The 20,468-nt window shown below is 43.5% G+C and overlaps 2 protein-coding genes across 2 annotated transcripts in view; both read left to right on the top strand.

The window, feature by feature from the left end:
* Positions 1-20,468, top strand: part of LOC142189984 (uncharacterized) — a 373,254-nt gene that overhangs the window by 288,359 nt on the left and 64,427 nt on the right. Inside the window, exons 2-3 of the mRNA XM_075262264.1 lie at positions 13,959-14,340; positions 14,893-14,957. Coding sequence (XP_075118365.1) covers positions 13,959-14,340; positions 14,893-14,957 — 447 coding nt within the window. The remainder of the gene's footprint in view (positions 1-13,958; positions 14,341-14,892; positions 14,958-20,468) is intronic.
* LOC142190080 (uncharacterized) lies at positions 16,204-18,677 on the top strand. Its single transcript, XM_075262270.1, has 2 exons — positions 16,204-16,433; positions 17,075-18,677. The coding sequence occupies exons 1-2, from the start codon at positions 16,358-16,360 to the stop codon at positions 18,544-18,546; spliced, it is 1,548 nt and encodes a 515-aa protein (XP_075118371.1). The 5' UTR covers positions 16,204-16,357; the 3' UTR covers positions 18,547-18,677.

The raw sequence follows: 20,468 nt of genomic DNA on the forward strand, positions 1-20,468 counted from the left end.
TAGTATATGATAGTATATAGTCAGTGTATGAAGAGATCTGTGAGGAAAGAGAACATATTGTATTGTTTGACGGTCCGTGACCCGGATATGTGAATCCCCTCATTGAATTTAAGGCTGCCGTGTGATGACATGACCATTATTCAGTGTGGTGTGAATGTAGGCTTATAATATGAGTACTGTATACTGCTTATATATAGTAGATAACTGCTGTATTACCCAGAAGCCGCACGGCTTGTAACATCGACAGCAGTTTCGTGAGTGAAGACGCTGATTTCTGGTAAGATCTGGCATTCACTATACAATTGTATAGTAATCTGTGCTGATTGTATCTTAGATCAGTCCTATTGTGTGTGGCGTCAGCCTAGAGTTATATGAAGGTGCTAATTAAAGGGATTATTGGGACTACGATATTGATTGCTGCGGTCTCTTCTCTACTTACCAATCACAGCGCCATACACTGTATAGTAGCCTAGCTTAGTTTTGCAGCTCAGCCCCATTCATTGCAATTAGATTGAAATGCAGCATGGCCGTGTGACGTACGGATGTGATGTCTCTGAAGTGGAGCTCAACAGCATATTCCTAGAATACCCCTTTAAGGATCTCCATAGTGGAGTTACTTAATGACTTCCTCCAGGCACCTCACATATTAGCAATCCTTAGGCCGGCTTCACCCGGACTTTACAGTATGGGACACTGAAGCTACGAGCAAGCTGGAACTCCTAGCATCATAAACAACTATACTGCTGGGAGTCCGGGTCCTGGTCTGGGAACCAAAGCTGACAGCCAAATGTGTCCATGTGAAGCCGGCCTTAGGGTGCCATTACACGTGTGGTCTTTATTCACATTAGCGCATGTGCTGTTGTTTCTACTCTGATCAAAAACCCACCTGTGTAATAGCAGCCCTAGGGCAAGCTGAGGCTACCCTTGTTAATGTCCGTTGAAGGATGACAGTAACGAACATTAAAGGGGTATTCCCACGAATATAACCATTTTTAAATTTGTAGAGAATTAAAAGTTAACTTTTTGCAAATATAAGTAATTAAAACATTTGGAGCGTTTTAAAGATTTCCTCTAAATATCTTGTGATCACAGTCTGTTGTCTTCATTGGTTGCCAGTGGATACGACCATGAGTGCAGGAACTTTCTAAGGTCAAAAAATGAGCCAGTATTTCCTTATTGTGGCCGGGATATCTTCTCCTACATGTAGTGTCCCTGCCTTGTAACCCATCTACAATAAGAAAATCATGGCTGGGTTTTTGACAAGTCCCAGACCATAGTAAGTTTCTGAGTTCGTGGCCGTATCCATTGGCAGCCAATCAAGACAACAGATAGTAGAGAAAATATTTAAAATTTTGCAGAATTTTTAATTACTTATATTTGCAAAAATGTTTAACTTTTAATTATCTACACATATAGATAGGATTATGTACATGGGAATACCCCTTTAACTGCAGCAGAGAAATAGACATGTCCCTCCAATGTACCCCCACATTGTTACTATTCCCCGTGAACCTTAACCCCTTAGCGACCCTTGACGTAACTGTACGTCATGGGTCGCATGGGGATGTATGGAGCGAGCTCACACGCTGAGCTCGCTCCATACACGCCAGATGCCGGCTGTATCATACAGCCAGGACCTGCCAATAACAGCAGCGGTCGGTGCCCGAGCCGATCGCTGCTGTTAACCCTTTACACACTGCGGTCAAACGTGACCGCAGTGTGTAAACGGCGCCGGCAGCACGGGCGCCGCCATGTTTCGCCGATCACCGCCCTCCTGAACGTCACATGAGGGCGGTGATCGGTTGCTATGACAGCCGGAAGCCTATTGAAGGCTTCCAGGCTTGTCTCTGCACTAGATCTATTAGACGATGCCAGAGGCAGCCTCTAATAGAAGTGCTGCGATTTTCCTATTCACTGCAATACTGTAGTATTGCAGTGAATAGTATGAGCGATCAGACTCCCTAGGTTTCAAGGTACCTAAGGGGTCTGATCATAAATGTAACAGAAGAAAAGAAAAAGTTTTTAAAAGTATTAAAAAAATAAAAAAAATATAAAAGTTCAAATCACCCCCCTTTCCCTAGATTAGCTATAAAAGTAATTAAAGAACATTAAACATAAACATATTAGGTATCCCCGCTCTCCAAAATGCCCGAACTATTAGAATATTAAAACATTTATCCCGTACTGCGAACGGCGTAGCGGCAAAAAAAATAAAAACAGCCAAAAAGCGTTTTTTTCAACACTTTGCCTCCTATAAAAAATTTAATAAAAAGTGATCAAACCATCAGATCTTTCCCCAAATGGTATCAATAGAAACGTCATCTTGTCCCGCATAAAAAGACACCACAACCAGCTCCATACATGGAAATATGAAAAAGTTACAGGTGTTAGAACATGATGACACAAAAATTTTTTTCTATTTTGCAAAGTTTATCATTTTTTTTAAAAGTATCAAAACATTTCAAATACTATATAAATTTGGTATCACCGCGTTCGTACTGACACGTAGAACACAGGTAACATGTCATTTATACCAAACAGTGAATGCTGTAAAAATTAAACCCATAAGAAAATGGCGCAAATGCATTTTTTCTCCAATTTCACCTCATTCTGAATTTTTTTCCAGCTTCACAGTACATTGCACAGCATATTGAATGGTGCCATTACAAAGTACAATTTGTCCCGCAAACAATAAGCCATCATGTGACTCTGTGAACTGAAAAATGAAAAAGTTATGGCTCTTGAAATGTGAGGAGGGAAAAACGAAAATGCGAAACCAAAAAATGGCCTGGTCCTTAAGGGGTTAAAGGGGTTGTCCAGTCACAATAAGCGTTACCTGGTATTCACAGTTTGGCACTACACCTCTCGTGGTCTGAAATCACTGAAATAGATTGACCGGTATTAGTGTAGCATGTCTCCACATTAGACGCGTCTCCACATCGCGAAAGCGCGCGAAAATGATTAGACGCGTCTCCACATAATGTGTACCGTAGTGCAGTATTGTCTCCACATTCTCCACATCTGCCAGAAGGACCAGTGAAATCTGCCTAGTGATGACCTTTGACCCTGAACCACACATCAGCTGAGGTAAGTGAAAAAAGGCGGGAAATTAGAATTACAGTGCACAGCTTACACTATCTTTACTTCCCTGAGTGAACCTGAGGAGAAAAAGTATATTTTATTAATTTACCACACATTTTGGGGTACCGTGCCGCCATATGTCCCCCAAGCAAGCCTGCTTTGGGGGTCCCTTGTCATTCTCCACATCGCGAAAGTGCAGAGTAGGTATAAATATCAGGCTTAGTAACAACGCGATACATGGCTTTAGATCCAAATACTTACGAATACTGGTGGAGACTGCAGCAGAGAGACTCCGTTTCGCAACATCATTGCTGAAATTGCTCGTCAGTTCCCTTTACTATGAGTTTTTTTGCTCAAAATCATCTGATATTTTTTAAGTAAAACGCGTTTTTCGAATGTGGAGACATGCTACACTAGAGCAAAAATGAATGGAGACATACTACACAAATACCGGATTGACCAGTGGCAAAGACCTGCCATTCTAAGCAGACTGGTGTGCAAAACACTCCAACTCTTATCACCCCTGTGCATGATGCCCACGGGGAGGGGTTACCTTGTGGTGACCAGATAGCTCCTATAAGCCTACCCCCGCAATGCTAGCATTTCACCAATAGCCATATATTTCCTGTGCACCCCCTCACAATTCTCACATTCTACATCTCTCTAGTGCACCCCCATAGTGTTAAGCACTCCACAGCTTAGAGCCCCCCAAACAAGTTTCCCACAGCTCCCCATGTGTCTATTAAGGCTGAAGCCCAACGTGGCAGAAACACCACAGCAAAAACCGCAGTGTTTACAGTCCCTGCAAAGTGGATAGGAGTCTAGCGAATCCTATCCACACATCGCAGAGTAATAGCCGCAGCGTGTCAGTTATACCTATAGAATCGCCGGCACTTTTGGTAAGATCGCAATGAGTCTCCGCAGAGGTTTTTCCCGCAGGGCTTTTTGGCTGTGGCCCCCTATGTGGGGCTTAAACCTAAAGCATATTGTCAATCACCTCTGCACCGCCAATGGAGGAATTTCTTTTTTGCGCCTCTTATGCAAACCTAACACCGATATGAAAGATTCCTCCATTCTTCATGAGACCCCCATGCACCCCCCCCCACACACACTACCTTCAGTACATGGAGCCCACACAGGCACCCCCACAGCACCATATCAGGTACCTCTAATTAACCCTGCACCCCACATCTCTCCCATCTTCCTCCATTGCACAGGATACAACTTTTCTTCATGTAGACCAGTCTTTCTCAAAGTGGGCGATAACGCCCCCTTGTGGGCGCTGGAGGCCGATAGGGGGGCAGTAAAGGGCACAGAGAAGATTGGGGGGGCGTTGAAGCGGTTTAGGGGGGCGATGGCTAATTTAAAGGGGTGGTATAATAACAATGATTCTATCTATACTGCTTGTTAATGTGGATGTAAGACTTTTCCTAAATACATTGCTTCAGCAAAACTGATTTGTTTGTCCACTCTCTTACTTTATTCACTTCATTATGGACACTAGCACCTGGCCCCCTGCTCATTGCTGAGGGAGCCACATGACGTAGCTCCCTGCTGTGTGGGGGCTGAGTGTACGGAGCCAGCCTGTGTCTGCACCACACATACACATCACATACACATCACCTAGCTCCCTGCTGTGAGATAGAGGGGGGGGGGGGGGGGTGTGGAATAAGTGCTGCTTTCTTATATAAAGCAGTCTAAATCCTACTGGGCTAAAGGACCTGGTCTCTCTGTTCACTAGGATAAAGCTTTATTATATAGAGCAGGCTGCTAGTGGGCAGAGGAGCCAGGTCCTTTAGGAAACTCTGTACAAGGTAAATCCAAGTCTACATGACCTGTTGATGACATCACAGGCCCTTCAGTCATCCCATACGATCACGCTATGTGGTGGGCGGAGCTACATGCTAATTTGGGGGCGGGGCTAATTGACGAGAGCAAACACGAAGAAAGAAGATTTTTAGGCAGCTTAGAAGGCAGATCAAGCTTCATGAGGCTACCCCTTTAAAATTGTTTTTTTGCTTTTAACACAAACTTTACTGCTCCTTTACGCTTAACGCGCGTTTCCTCGTGTAACGCCATCTAGGGGACTAGACAGTAACTATTTCCTGTCCAAAAGTTGTCAAACTGTATCATAGATGGCGGTAAGCTCCAATGCGAAGCGAGAAGTTTCTAGTCCATTCTCGAAAGTATTAGGCCCGCCCGCTGCCTCATATAAAAGCGCACGCGCCATCATGTCACAGCCAGTCATGTCATTCGACGATATTACGAAAACAAGTGAATTTAGCGACTAGGTAATAGAACTGATAACGAACGAGGAAATAAAAATAAAATTCAAAAATGGATACCAAGAATTTTGGCTACAAAAGCCAATCCCGCAATTGTACCCTGGATTGTGGTCCATCGTTCAACGATTCTTGATAGCATTCCCATCATCGTATTTGTGTGAACGTGGATTTAGTGCTGTGGCAACGTTGCTAACTAAAAAGACAAATCGGTTGCAGATTACCGAACGTGGTGACTTACGGCAGTTTTTGAGTAAATTCGAGCCTGATATTAACAAACTTGTTAAAAATCATCAAATTCATCCTTCACTTTAGATTAGTTTTAAAATTAAAATTGAAATGTTTGTTTTAATAACATGAATAAAAGTTTTCCTAATATTACAAAATGGTGTTTTACATTACCCTCATCAGAAAGTCTTATTTTCACATGACACACATAATTTAATTATTAACATAATGACTGCGATTGTGATTCTTAAGATGTAGTAAAGTAAAAGAAATTGGGGGGGGGGGGGGCGCTAGAAAATAATTAATTCTCGAAGTGGGCGGTAGACAAAATAAGTTTGAGAACCTCTGGTGTAGACGGATCTTCTTACAAGCCTGTCATGTGACTGGAGAATCCCATGTGACCATCTGAAGTCAGAAGGTCCTTACAGAGCACAGTAGCTGCTGTCCTGTAACCACTAGAATGATCGCTCCTCCCCCCAGCAACTCCAATCTCCTCACATCACTAGTGAACGGACTGGAACCAACTGCACAGAGGAAGCGATAACAGCAGGACCTGATCATGTGATTATGTGACTCCTCCCACAACTATGACATCATCACAGGTCCTCTGAGCAGACGGCTGCTGTACCCGAGGAGGTAAGTGCTCGCTCTCAGCCCTTCTCATACATTCAGTGGCCCCAACACACTATAATGTCCTCCTCGTGGCCCCCACACACTATAATGTCCTCCCTGTGGCCCCCACACACTATAATGTCCTCCCTGTATCGGTGTTAGATCTCTGGATGGAACATTCTCCGGGACACTCATTCCTCTCATGTCCCTACAGCCGGGCCCATTCTCTACGTCCTCTATACCATCATGTAAGATTCTGCTCATTTCACTAAGTCACAAACCTACAGATTCCCGTTGGCCACTTTCTCCTCTGCATTAGTCACTTGTTGTTGCACGTTGCGTACTAGGCTGTAATACTTCCTCTTCTGTCAGGGTCAGGGAGGACTGTACAGTTAGTTCCAGTGTGCTGGTAATATCAGGGGCCGAGTGTCTTCACCTCTATGGCCAGTAGATTGTAGTCCAGACAGAAATGTGGGAGATCTATCTGTGACAGTTGTGGCTGTTCCAAGAGATCGATGGACGAACCATCACTTGTTGTGACTGAAGCTGCAGGGAAAGTCAGTGTCATCTTTACAGGTGTCAGCTCAGTATCTTTGGACTCTTCCTCACCTTCTTGAGGGTTTCTTCCCCCTCCTTAGCGGATAGCAATCCATAATAATATCCTATGACAACATTTGTGTTTGTCTCCCCTGTGTTGAGCTCTTGTTCCGCCTTATAAGTCAGGTGAGGGGAAAAGTACGCAGCAGCTAGATAAACTGGGAGTGACAGGTAGATTGTCTCAGGTAACGGGAGCCATGATGGCTGCACTTCATCTCACATATTCTAAAAAGTGCATGGGAAAGGGTCAGCAGTGTGAAGACAATGATCGAGGTGGTTACACAGATGCCCAATTAGGCTGGAGAATTAGAGGACCAGGAAAGTGGTTGGGATAAGGTTATTTCTTCCTGTGTGATATGTCATATTATCTTGCTGGAAGATTCTATTTGCCCCAGGAAGGACAATCAACATATATGGGTGTATGTGATCTGCAGTGATGGATTCATATTTGCATCGGTTGTGATTGCCTACACATATAGGAGCAGGTCCAGAGAAGGCCATAAATAAATTACCTAGACCAAAACGTGGCTAATCGGAGAAATGTTTGTCATCAGTGTTGATCCACTTGTGACACTGTCAGGGCTCCTAGGACTATATATCTATAATACATAGTGTATGACACTGTCAGGGCTCCTAGGACTATATATCTATAATACATAGTGTATGACACTGTCAGGACTCCTAGGACTATATATCTATAATGCATAGTGTATGACACTGTCAGGACTCCTAGGACTATATATCTATAATGCATAGTGTATGACACTGTCAGGACTCCTAGGACTATATATCTATAATACATAGTGTATGACACTGTCAGGGCTCCTAGGACTATATATAATGCATAGTGTATGACACTGTCAGGGCTCCTAGGACTATATATCTATAATGCATAGTGTATGACACTGTCAGGGCTCCTAGGACTATATATCTATAATGCATAGTGTATGACACTGTCAGGGCTCCTAGGACTATATATCTATAATGCATAGTGTATGACACTGTCAGGGCTCCTAGGACTATATATCTATAATGCATAGTGTATGACACTGTCAGGGCTCCTAGGACTATATATCTATAATGCATAGTGTATGACACTGTCAGGGCTCCTAGGACTATATATCTATAATGCATAGTGTATGACACTGTCAGGGCTCCTAGGACTATATATCTATAATGCATAGTGTATGACACTGTCAGGGCTCCTAGGACTATATATCTATAATGCATAGTGTATGACACTGTCAGGGCTCCTAGGACTATATATCTATAATGCATAGTGTATGACACTGTCAGGGCTCCTAGGACTATATATCTATAATACATAGTGTATGACACTGTCAGGGCTCCTAGGACTATATATCTATAATATATAGTGTATGACACTGTCAGGGCTCCTAGGACTATATATATATATATGTTGTCAGGGTCTGGGGTTGCTAGGTGAGGTGGCATAGACACACAAGTCCAGTTTCTTTAGTCCAAAACAATAGTACAGTTTATTTTCACTCAAAAAAGGTAGAGCAGCAACAAAAGGAAACAATACAAAAATAAATCCCTGCCCGGCTAGGCTCTAACTAAACATAGAATAGGTTACCTCACCTAGGATAACAGAAATCCAAAAGCTAGAGAATCATTCAGGACACAGCTCCAAAAATATGACCTCTCCGTTTGGCTCTCCAGCCAAACTCTGCCAAAGTCTTCTGCTGGAGCTGACTTCTTAAGCCTCCTTGACAAGGAGACTCTCTGCAGCTGAGTCGCTGCCGGAACATCCCCAAAGTGTGGACTAGAGGGGGGTGGAATGACAGGTCCCACTACCAACCTACCTGTCATTCCTAAAAATCCAGCCCAAAAACTGGAACTTTGAAATAACCCTCAGTAGACAATAGTTAACTGCTGAGAAATGTTCTTTCTGGAGTTTTTTCATCTCACCCACCTGAGTAATCTGGGTGAGATGTACACCCCCTCCGTTACCTGACCAGCCATTGGCTTACAATATCTATAAAACATAGTGTATGACACTGTCAGGACTCCTAGGACTATATATATCTATAAAACATAGTGTATGACACTGTCAGGACTCCTAGGACTATATATCTATAATACATAGTGTATGACACTGTCAGGGCTCCTAGGACTATACAGTGTTGGCCAAAAGTATTGGCACCCCTGCAATTCTGTCAGATAATACTCAGTTTCTTCCAGAAAATGATTACAAGCACAAACTCTTTGGTATTAATATCTTTATTTTGCTTGCAATGAAAAAACACAAAAGAGAATGAAAAAAAAAAAAAGTCAAATCATTGATCATTTTACACAAAACTCCAAAAAAGAGCTGGACAGAAGTATTGGCGCCCTCAGCCTAATACTTGGTAGCACAACCTTTAGACAAAATAACTGCGCACAACCGCTTCCGCTAACCAGCAATGAGTTTCTTACAAAGCTCTGCTGGAATCTTAGACCATTCTTCTTTGGCAAACTGCTCCAGGTCCCTGAGATGTGAAGGGGGCCTTCTCCAAACTGCCATCAAGAGATCTCCCCCCCACAGGTGTTCTATGGGATTCAGGTCTGGACTCATTGCTGACCACTTTAGAAGTCTCCAGGGCTTTCTCTCTCTAGGACGGAGCCTTGGGGGACACCTACAGAGAGAGGGCGCGGTGAGGAGGTGGTGTGCGAGTGGGAGACGCTGAATGTGCGGTCGTTGAGGTATGATGAGATCCAGGAAAGGGCCAGGTCTGAGATACCAAAGGATGAGAGAATTTCTAACAGGAGGGAGTGGTCAACTGTATTAAAGGCAGAGGAGAGGTCAAGGAGGAGGAGGACAGAGTAACGGCGCTTGGCCTTGGCGGTTAGCAGGTCATTAGTGACTTTTGTTAGGGTAGATTCAGTGGAGTGACAGGGTCTGAAGCCTGACTGAAGTCTGTCAAAGAGCAGGTTGGACGAGAGATAGGAGGAGAGTTCGGAGTGAACGTGTTTCTCAAGAAGTCTTGAGGCGTATGGGAACAGTGAGATGGGACGATAGTTGGCTGGATAGGACGGGTCGAGGGATGGTTTCTTAAGTATAGGTGTGACTGTTTGAAGGCAGAGGGGAAGAGTCCATTGGCTAGGGATAGGTTGAAGAGATGGGTTAGGGCCGGAGTAATGACTTCAGTGAGTTTGGGGATGAGATGTGACTGGATCGGGTCAAGTGCGCAGGAGGTGAGGTGGGATTTAGAGATTAGGGAGGAGAGTTTTTCGTCAGTGATGGTGGAGAAACAGGTCAGGGATGAGGAGTAGCGAGTAGTTGGGTTGAAGGGTTGTCGGGGGTGTAGGGTGAGACTGTCTATGATGGTGTCGGTTTTAGTTTTGAAGTAAGAGGCAAAGTCGTCAGCTGAGATAAGTGACGTCGGAGGGGGGGGGCAGGAGGACGGAGGAGGGAGATGAAGGTGGTGAATACCTGGGATTGCGAGAGAGTGCAGATATGAGTGTGGTGAAGTAGACCTGTTTTGCGGAGGTGAGTGCGTTCTTAAATGCGAGAACTGCTTCTTTGTACCTGAGGAAATCCTCCTGGGAGTGGCTTTTCTTCCAGAGTCAGGGGCTGAGGTGATGGTGGTATTATAGAAGGCAGCAGCGGCATCAGCGTCCTGGAGTGAGGATATATCAGTGAGTGGTAGGAGAGAGCTTGAGAGCATGCGTATGTCAAGACGGTTTAGGTTTCTGCGGGGGAGTGTTGGTTTAGAGATAGGGGGGTTTATTGGAGAGGGCAGAGAATGTCAACAGGTTGTGGTCCGAGAGCGTGGATGGAGAGTTAGAGAGGCTGCATATAGAGCAGAGGCGGGTGAACATGAGGTCTAGTGTGCCTCCCTTTATGTGGGTGCAGAGGAGGACCATTGGGAGAGACCAAAGGAGGCAGTGAGGGACAGGAGACTGGAGGCGGGGGGTGGTCTGTGTTAATGGGGATGTTGAAATCACCCATCATGATGGTGGGGATGCCTGTGAATAGTAAGTGTGTGAGCCAGGTGGTGAAGTGGTCGATGAAGGCAGCGGTAGGTCCCGGCGGTCGGTATATGACGGCTAGTTGGAGGGTGAGTAGATACGGACTAAGTGCACTTCAAAGGAGGGGGGGAGGTGAGGGCAGGTGGCTGCTAGATTGGGGTGAATGAGCAGTTGTCTGACAGGAGGACGCCTACACCTCCACCAGGTTTATTGTTGGGACGGGGAGTGTGTGAGAAGTGCAGACCCCCATAGGAGAGGGCAGTGGGGGAGGCGGTGTCTGAGGGTGTCAGTCATGTTTCTGTGATACAGAGAAATGTAAATTCATTTGAAATGAAGAGGTCGTGGATGTAGTCTAGTTTATTGCATGCTGAGCGAGCGTTCCATAGTGCACCAGAAAGGGCAGGGGGAGGGGCAGGAGGGAGTGAGATAGGTTTAAGACTTGAGGGGTTCTGTGTTCTGATGCCAGGTGTGGGAATTGAGTTGGATGTAGGGGTTTGCTGGGGTGGTCCTGGACTAGGAGATATGTCTCCAGAGGTAAGGAGTAGCAGGGAGAGGGACAGTAGGTGTGGCTAGGAGAGGGTGCGGGAGGGTTGTGTGTGTCTGGGGCAAAAAACCTGAAGGTTTGTGAGTAGCTGTGCAGACAAAGTTATATGGTGGGGTAGGATAGATGGGGAGATGAGGAATTCCTTGCTGGGATGGCTGGTTTGAGGCGGAAAAGTGTTTTTTACTAGTATAAGAACATCAACAGTAATTCTAATCTGCACACTTCGATTACACACTTCAGATGCAATAACCTGGGGGCTTACATTTATACAAAAAAAAGAAAAGGTAGGGGTGGGCACTCACCAATCAGTAGACGAACAATCTTCTAAAAAATAGATCCTTTATTGGGTGCATGGATAAAATTCAGAGAGGGAGTGACAGCATATTGGCAGAAAAAAATCAGGTGTGAATTGGGGTGTGTCTAAATGCAGATAGACTCAGGCCACAATCAAAGACAGGAAGGTAAGAACAGGAGGGGGGAGGTAGCGGAGTATGGAGACAAAGATATCAAAGCTAATGTAATTACTACAGAGTGGTTACAATATACCAACAGATTATAAAGACAATAGTAGCAAGCAGAGTGAGTATGCTGGGAGTTGTAGTGCATGAAGCAGGATTGATTTCAGGACAGCAGTTAGATGGTGATTGAAAGATGTAATGGTGCAGGTTATTTTAACATGGGAACCTTTTTCAATTTATATTTGGTTTTATATACCAACCCTCTTGGCACCGGCAGTGTGGTATAGTAGAATGTGATGGACCAGGCCACAGGTCATGTCTGCTTGAGTGATGGAAGCGGTGGTAGCTGTGACAACATGGGGGGGAGTACAGTATGGAGTAATGTGATGGATACAAGAGGTGATGTCCAGCTGTTTCAGAGTAGCAGCCATCAGCAGTACAGTAAATGGAACATTATACAGCAGATAGTGGCAGCTCTAATCTGTGGTATCATGCGGAGGTGTGTGACAATTCTCCTTGATCCATGCCGGATTCGTTGTAACAAAAGTTATTGCTGCCTCCTTCTGTGATGGTTCATTCTACTTGAGCTGCTGGAGCCTCCTGGGCTGTTCAGCATCAGGTTTTGGTTCTTTGAGATCCAATTTGTGGCAAGTACAGCTTGTGTGGAGGATATAGCCCAGGCTGCTTTTCTCATTTCTAGTGTGAGCCTCCTAGTGCTCAGGTCTATAACGGTCTATGTCAGTGAACAATTTGGTCCTTATAGATCAGGGGTAGGGAACCTTCGGCTCTCCAGCTGCTGTGAAACTACAACTCCCAGCATGCTCCATTCACTTCCATGGGAGTTCCAAGAACAGCAGAGCCAGTATGCATGCTGGGAATTGTAGTTTTGCAACAGCTGGAGAGCCGTACGTTCCCTACCCCTGTTATAGATGTTACAACACTGAACACCGTCTCAGCCAGTACACTTGAGCTTGGTCGAAAACTCCCATGGCAGACTGGGCCGGCTCCTTCCACTGCTTTAACCTATTGGCAGAGAATCCCATGGGGTCAGAGTTATCTGCTGGAACATAGAAACCTTCTAGTTATGTCTGTGTCTGTTGTGGTCTGGTTGGTTCTGTGAGGTGAAACATTTCTAGTTCCTCATGTTCCAGATACTGTACTGGCTGCTGATGCTGCTGCTCGTCCTCCGGCTAATTGTCGCTGTGGCACTGGCAGAGGAGGCGGAGTGTCTCTCGGTATGAACACATCCCAAAATAGCCCTGTCCTCCTCTGCTGAAACCTTATGTCATGTCTTTGGCTGCAAGTCTGACAGGAGATGCTAGAGCCCCAGCCCATATCTTAGACATGTGTCTCCTCAGTATGTTTACTGCACAATGTACTGTATGTCACAAAGGGCATTTTAGTAGTTCACTATTCGTTAAAAATATTCAGTTTTGTTAAAAATGAGCTGTAAGGGATGACTTCAGCTCGTAATGAATTGGTTCGCTCATCTCTACTTTTAACCTGTCACATCAGTGGCACGTGATTCGCCACAGTTTCCATGTTGGTTATTCCCAATGGCGCCATTTCTTCACTCACAATACACTTTCACCAAAGCAGCGCGTGAACAGTTCACAACCTGCGCTGTTGGAGAAATACTGTCACCCTTGACCCGACAGCCAATAATCATCCCTTGTGCAACTCTGATAAATCGTCCCCTTTCCAATAACAACAATGAGATTCTGTTCAGCCTATCACACACCTTATATACCCACCAAGCCGGCCCACAACAAGTCACTTCCTTCCTGAGCTACACGCTGCCGACGTCAGAAGTAGGAGGTGGTGATAATAATGGGACTCAACTCTTCTATTTATTCCATGGGATTCCGTGTAGTGATTACATTGTCTCATCTTCTCTCCATTCAGGTTCCTACAATATAGAATCCTCTCAGTATCTTCTATAGAAGAGAATATTCCTGATTGATCCATCAAGGATGGAAAGAGACAGGAACAAGATGGCGGAAAGTCTATTAAATCTCACCCTAGAGATCATCTACCAGCTTACTGGAGAGGTGAGAGATTCTGATGATGTCATCATTACATCATTCTTATCTATAGTAATAACAGATGATATGACTGGAGAGGTGATGGACTCTGGACATGTATGTAGTGAGATTTATTAATGTGTCTCCCCATAACCAGGATTACACAGTAGTGAAGAAGACCTCTAGTGGGCGCTGTCAGGCTCCTGTGTATGAAGGATATGCAGGAACCCTGAGCCCAATCCTGGGGCCTCCACCTCACCCCCTGATACAGGAGGAGATCAATGAACAGAAGCTCCTAGAACTCACCAACAAGATGCTGGAGCTGCTGACTGGAGAGGTGACACTGCTGGGAATGCTGGGACATTATACAGTAACTGGAGGGGTCGGGGTGATGACTGTATCATTGTGTTGTCAGGTTCCTATAAGGTGTCAGGATGTCGCTGTCTATTTCTCCATGGAGGAGTGGGAGTATTTAGAAGGACACAAGGATCTGTACAAGGAGGTGATGATGGAGGACCACCAGCCCCTCACATCAGCAGGTAATAGACATGATTATATACTGTGAGGAAGGTAGAAGGTAGAAGCAGTGGTGAAAACCCAACCAGTCAGAGACAGGGACACAAATCTTGCAGCAAAGAGGTTTATTTAAGAAAAAGAGTAAAATAAACAAAAAGAGTAAAATAAAATACAGACTTAACTTCAGGAAAAATAACATCAAACAAAATCCTGCTCATCTGAGCGCTAACTAAACAGAAAGTCCTAACTATATGTGTGGCTTACCACACGAATCAAGAAACAAAAACCCACTGTACCGTATCACAAGGCTCTTAGTGTCATGATAGACCCACTTTCATCCCAGAATCTGCCCTGACGTGCAGGCTCTGCAACGTTTTATGGCCAAGTAACAAGCCTCAGGACCCAGACCTGGGGCTGAAACCTATTCCAGACCTGCACTGAACCACATATAAGTCAGGAATATGGTGCTGATATAGCGGAACTCCAGCAATTTGCCTTTCATCTTCTCACAATACATGGACTTCCATTATTTGTATATACAGAATGAATTCAGTCCCTGTCTGTGTTTCCTACAGATAGATCCAGTAAGAGGACAACACCGGAGAGATGTCCCAGTCCTCTTCTTCCACAGGATGATCAGGTAGATGGAGATATTAGAACACACTGGATCAAGGGTTGCCAATTTTACAATAATTCCAAAAAGGGGGCACCCCCACTAGATAGGATAAAACGTAACCTTTATTTATAATATTTTTTTAAAAAAATTAAAATACCCCAACACAGTATTCGGCCCCTATAATTCTTGCAAAGGGCATATGTGTAAGTGTGTCTATCCACTCTACAGATTGAATAAGAGTGAATTAAGTTCCTCCCAGACTCACAGGGTGTGTTTCTAACAAATGCTTCACACGTCTCCCTGTGACTGAGATTACACTTGCTGCACACTATATACTATATACCTCTCATCCAGCAAACCAGAGGACAGTCTATAGAGTGTTAACACTGATTAGAACGTGTCGTTTGCATTAACCCCACAATACTATTTGAAGCTGTACGCTGGTGAATAAGGATTTGAGTGTGATAGCTGCAGCTTGATATTGAATAAACTAGACTTCCCTATTGTCTGTAGATATTTACAACGTGGAGCAAATCCCATTAACACACAAACACAGCCCACAATCTAGCAGTTCATTTAAACTGATAGGTAGTCACTAATCTGTGATCCCTAATCTCAGGCTGAAGCTAAAGCTCATTGATAACCCAGAGCCTCAGTGTTTACTGCTGACTATTGTTCAGGATCACAGCAAGTTTTTCACACCTATAGTGTGTCTAATCTACATTGCCTTCACACTCAAATCCTTATTCACCAGCGTACAGCTTCAAATAGTATTGTGGGGTTAATGCAAACGACACATTCTAATCAGTGTTAACACTCTATAGACTGTCCTCTGGTTTGCTGGATGAGAGGTATATAGTATATAGTGTGCAGCAAGTGTAATCTCAGTCACAGGGAGACGTGTGAAGCATTTGTTAAAAACACACCCTGTGAGTCTGGGAGGAACATAATTCACTCTTATTCAATCTGTAGAGTGGATAGACACACTTACACATATGCCCTTTGCAAGAATTATAGGGGCTGAATACTGTGTTGGGGTATTTTAATTTTTTTTTAAAAAAAATATTATAAATAAAGGTTACGTTTTATCCTATCTAGTGGGGGTGCCCCCTTTTTGGAATTATAATAGATGGAGATATTCCCAATGATGTGTAGATGGGCTGTGAAGTCCTTGTGGTCAGTCTTGTTGTATCCAGCAGTATTATATGGTTATATACATGGGCGGTGTCATTGAGCCGCCATCTAATATGTTTATCCGGCTTCTCACAGACCTGCAGCTACTGTCAGGACATCTTTCATCTTCATGCGGATTAATGATCTAGAACATTCTCTGTGACTTCCCCATTTGTCCGGTGACTTTTACATTATTTGTTTCACAGATTTTCCATCAGGATAAAGATGTGAGCGACATTAATGCTATATCTATGAGAATAAAGGAAGATCCCTATGTGAGTGGTGATGAGGAGTGTGAGGAGGACATTCCTACAGGGACCCGCCCAGGTGAGGAGTCACCACTATATAAAGCACAGAAGGGTCACTGATTCTATTCAGACATTGTTTAGACTATTTGTTGTTCCCCGATTCAGGTAAAATACTAATAATACCTGAATATAAATGTGATACCGCTATAGGGGGTAATAAATGTAGTATAGAATAGAACGGACAGCAGGAATATGGACTGGACATCTAGGAGTCCCTGCTTCCTTGTGACTCCACAGACCCTACTACATACTGTATGGGACAGCAGATCCGCGGTGAGTTCAGGCTGGGAAATCCAGCAGATGTGGTTTGGATTGTATTGTGTGTATGGGGTGTAATACAGTAAGATTTTTGGCATCCTACAGTATTATTCCACATAAGTGGCCATATTTAAGCGGCCATGGATTGTGTTCACCTCTACAGTGACCTAGAGCAGTGGTGGGATCTCCTGCCCCGCTTCATTACTATTCACTATCACTGACCTCCGTCTCAGCACAGTGAATACCAATGAAGTAGGCCGCGCTGCCGTCGTTTGCTGCCTGTGCCACTGACTTCACTTCTTCACACGGTCTGAAGCGTCTCAGGCAGCGGCAGCTCAGTGGGGAATATACTTATAAGGTTATGTTATTCAATAATAGTAATATCAGTTTTCTTCTTGTCAGATGACTGTACCAGGAGCTCAGAGGGACATCTTATATCTACAGATCATAAACCAGAGGATCATGGTATCACACAAGATCCATATGAAGAACATACCATTACCCCAGATATACCCTCAGACCTAGTTTCTTCTAATTCATCACAGTCTGTTAAGCAAAATGAAAGCTGCAGAAGAAATGTTATACATCAGAGAACTCACACAGGGGAGAATCCATTTTCATGCCCAGAATGTGGGAATTGTTTCACTCAGAAATCAAGTCTTGTTCAACATCAAAAGATTCACAAAGGGGAGAAGCCATTTTCATGCCGAGAATGTAGGAAATGTTTTATCTCTAAATCAGAACTTGTTAAACATCAGATATGTCACACAGGGGAGAAGCCATTTTCATGCCTAGAATGTGAGAAATGTTTTGCTCGGAAATCACATCTTGTTGTGCATCTGAAGATTCACACAGGAGAGAAGCCATATTCATGCCCAGAATGTGGGAAATGTTATACTCAGAAAACAAGTCTTGTTGAACATCAAAGAACTCACACAGCAGAGAAGCCACATTCATGCCCAGAATGTGGGAAATGTTTTAAGTTTAGATCAAGTTTTGTTAAACATCTCAGACATCACACCAGAGAGAAACCATTTTCATGCCCAGAATGTGGGAAATGTTTTTCAGCAAAGTCACATCTTGTTGCACATCAAATGACTCACACAGGGGAGAAGCCGTATTCATGCACAGAATGTGGGAAATGTTTTAAGTTTAGATTAAATCTTGTTGAACATCAGAGAATTCACACAGGGGAGAAGCCATATTCGTGTCCAGAATGTGGGAAATGTTTTATCAATAAATCAAAACTTGTTAAACATCACACAACTCATACAGGAGAATTTTCATGCCCAGAATGTGGGCAGTGTTGTATGGGTAAGTCACATTTTCGTAAACATCAGAGAATTCACACAGGGGAGAAGCCATATTCATGCCCAGAATGTGGGAAATGTTTTATTCAGAAATCTCATCTTGTTGACCATCAGAGAATACACACAGGGGAGAAGCCATATTCATGCTCAGAATGTGGGAAATGTTTTTCTCAGAAATCAAATCTTGTTGAACATGAAAAAATTCACACAGGTGAGAAGAGATTTTCATGCTCAGAATGTGGGAAAGGTTTTAGCTCTAAATCAAGTTTTGTTAATCATCAAAGAATTCACACAGGGGAGAAGCCATATTCATGCCCAGAATGTGGGAAATGTTTTACTCAGAAATCATATCTTGTTCGACATCAAAGAAGTCACACAGGGGAGAAGCCATATACATGTCCAGAATGTGGGAAATGTTTTTCTGTTAAAGCAACTCTTGTTAGACATCAAAGAACTCACACAGGGGAGAAGCCATTTTCTTGCCCAGAATGTGGGAAATGTTTTACTCAGAAATCAAGTCTTCGTGACCATCAAAAGATTCACAAAGCGGAGACGCCATTTTAATAATTACACATGGAAATATTGTAACCAAATGTCATCTCCAACTGCCCATCTCAAAACTCGCACAAGAGTCAGATTTTTTTTTTCTTTCTTTTCTTAATTTCATTGTATTGACAATCAGAACAAGAATAAAATAAAATGTTTAGACTGGAATCACATTTGCATTTTCATGACATTGTTTGATGCAGTTTTTGAGTAAATCCTGGAGCGTTTTCATTTCTTTTTCCCTTTAGCCAGGCATAAAAGTTTATAGTCCTTTAGCTTTAGCCTGGAGTTACAAGAAGTTTTTTTTTTTTTTTTTTTTTTTGTTTTTTTTTTTGGGGGGGAGTTTGTTTTGTTTTTTAAGCCTATAGTGTTTTACCATCTTATCCATATCCATCTAGTCTACGATATACAGTGAAACCTCTCCAGGCCATCGCTCCTTTGAGAAATTCACCCCCTCATAAAGACTTATATTTTCAGTGTCTGATTTCCTCCCTTTATTCTTTATGAAAGTTGCCTCTCTATAAGTAGACCACACTCTTATCCAACCAAGGCCAATTTATTTAGCAAATTTTCTAATGGGAACCCCTTTGAAATACCCGACTTTGGGCCAGATATAATAGTGTAATCTCTTACAGAAATCCTGACAGTACACCAGATTTATCACGGTAACTCTGGATGATGACTGTATTTATATCCTGTCTATTCTACATTTATAACACCTTTTAGTTGGCTTACTAAAATTTGAAGTTAGTATGAGGTTTGGAGGAGACCCATGTGAATTTGGACAAGGGTCTACAGATAGTCATCAGGTATGAAGATGGCAATAACGAGCAGGACTGCCCGGGACAGATACAAAAATTCTGAGAAAATGTCCATTTTAACAATGTTCATGCAAGCAAACCAGGAGAATTATGAGCATTTGAATTTCTTTAAATTGTATATTGTACACTGTTGAGGAGGGATTTCAGCGAGAGAGTCTCTTCTGGATCAGAGAAACCTCAAATGCCTACTGTAGGTATATAATAGCCCCCGATTGCCAGCAGAATGCGAAAGAGCTTTGGAATTGTTTTAGATGTGTCATCTGGAAGGAAATGTGTAAGACCTCTGTTTTATGAAAGTTTACTTTGAAATTGCTGAGATTGTCAAGTTGTGTAAGTCATCGGTATATAAAGCTAGTGGACAGGGCACCCCTGTCTTGTCCCATTGGCAATAGGAACGGGTCCGGGATGTGATATTCCACAAAAATTTAATAAACGCTAAACATTAGAGCTGAGCAAACACTATTCGGAACAGCCGTTCAGAATAGCACGCTTCCATAGAAATGAATGGAAGCGGCCGTCACGCCGACTATGCCGGCGGTCGGTCGCTTAACCCCCCCCCCCGCGCGTGCTGGCTACGTCCATTCATTTCTATGGGAGCGTGCTATTCGAAACGGCTGTTTCGAATAGTGTTCACTCATCTCTACTATTTTGTAAAAGAAAAAAAATGTCCTTGTACCGTGTTAGCCAGTGGATATGAAATGAAAGAAATTTTTTGAGAGAAGTCCTCAGTAGTTGATACCTTTTTTAATGGCTAACTTAAAAAGTTTTTTGATGACATATCGAGCTTTCGGGACTACTATAAAGGTCCCTTCATCAGGATGGTATAACACAATTTCTGAAGGTAGGCATATATATACACAGAGAAATGGAGTGTTAGATGCAAAATAGATGGAGAACAGAACACCATGTAAATAAACAATGAAAACACATATATATCAGTTCACAGGAAAGTTCTCTGGGTTTATGGCTTCTTTGATCAGAAGGGGAAGCCAGGAAGGGGGGGGGGGGGGCGGTCATGAGCAGGACTGGAGATAGGTAGAGAAATAGGCTGCAACCTGCTGGAGGGCTCAGAATGGGAGGAGTGCTATTTGGCTTTTGAAGGGCAGATTTTACTGAAAT

The sequence above is a fragment of the Leptodactylus fuscus genome, chromosome 1 (genome assembly GCF_031893055.1).
Source record: "Leptodactylus fuscus isolate aLepFus1 chromosome 1, aLepFus1.hap2, whole genome shotgun sequence".
Classification (NCBI taxonomy): Eukaryota; Metazoa; Chordata; class Amphibia; order Anura; family Leptodactylidae; genus Leptodactylus; species Leptodactylus fuscus.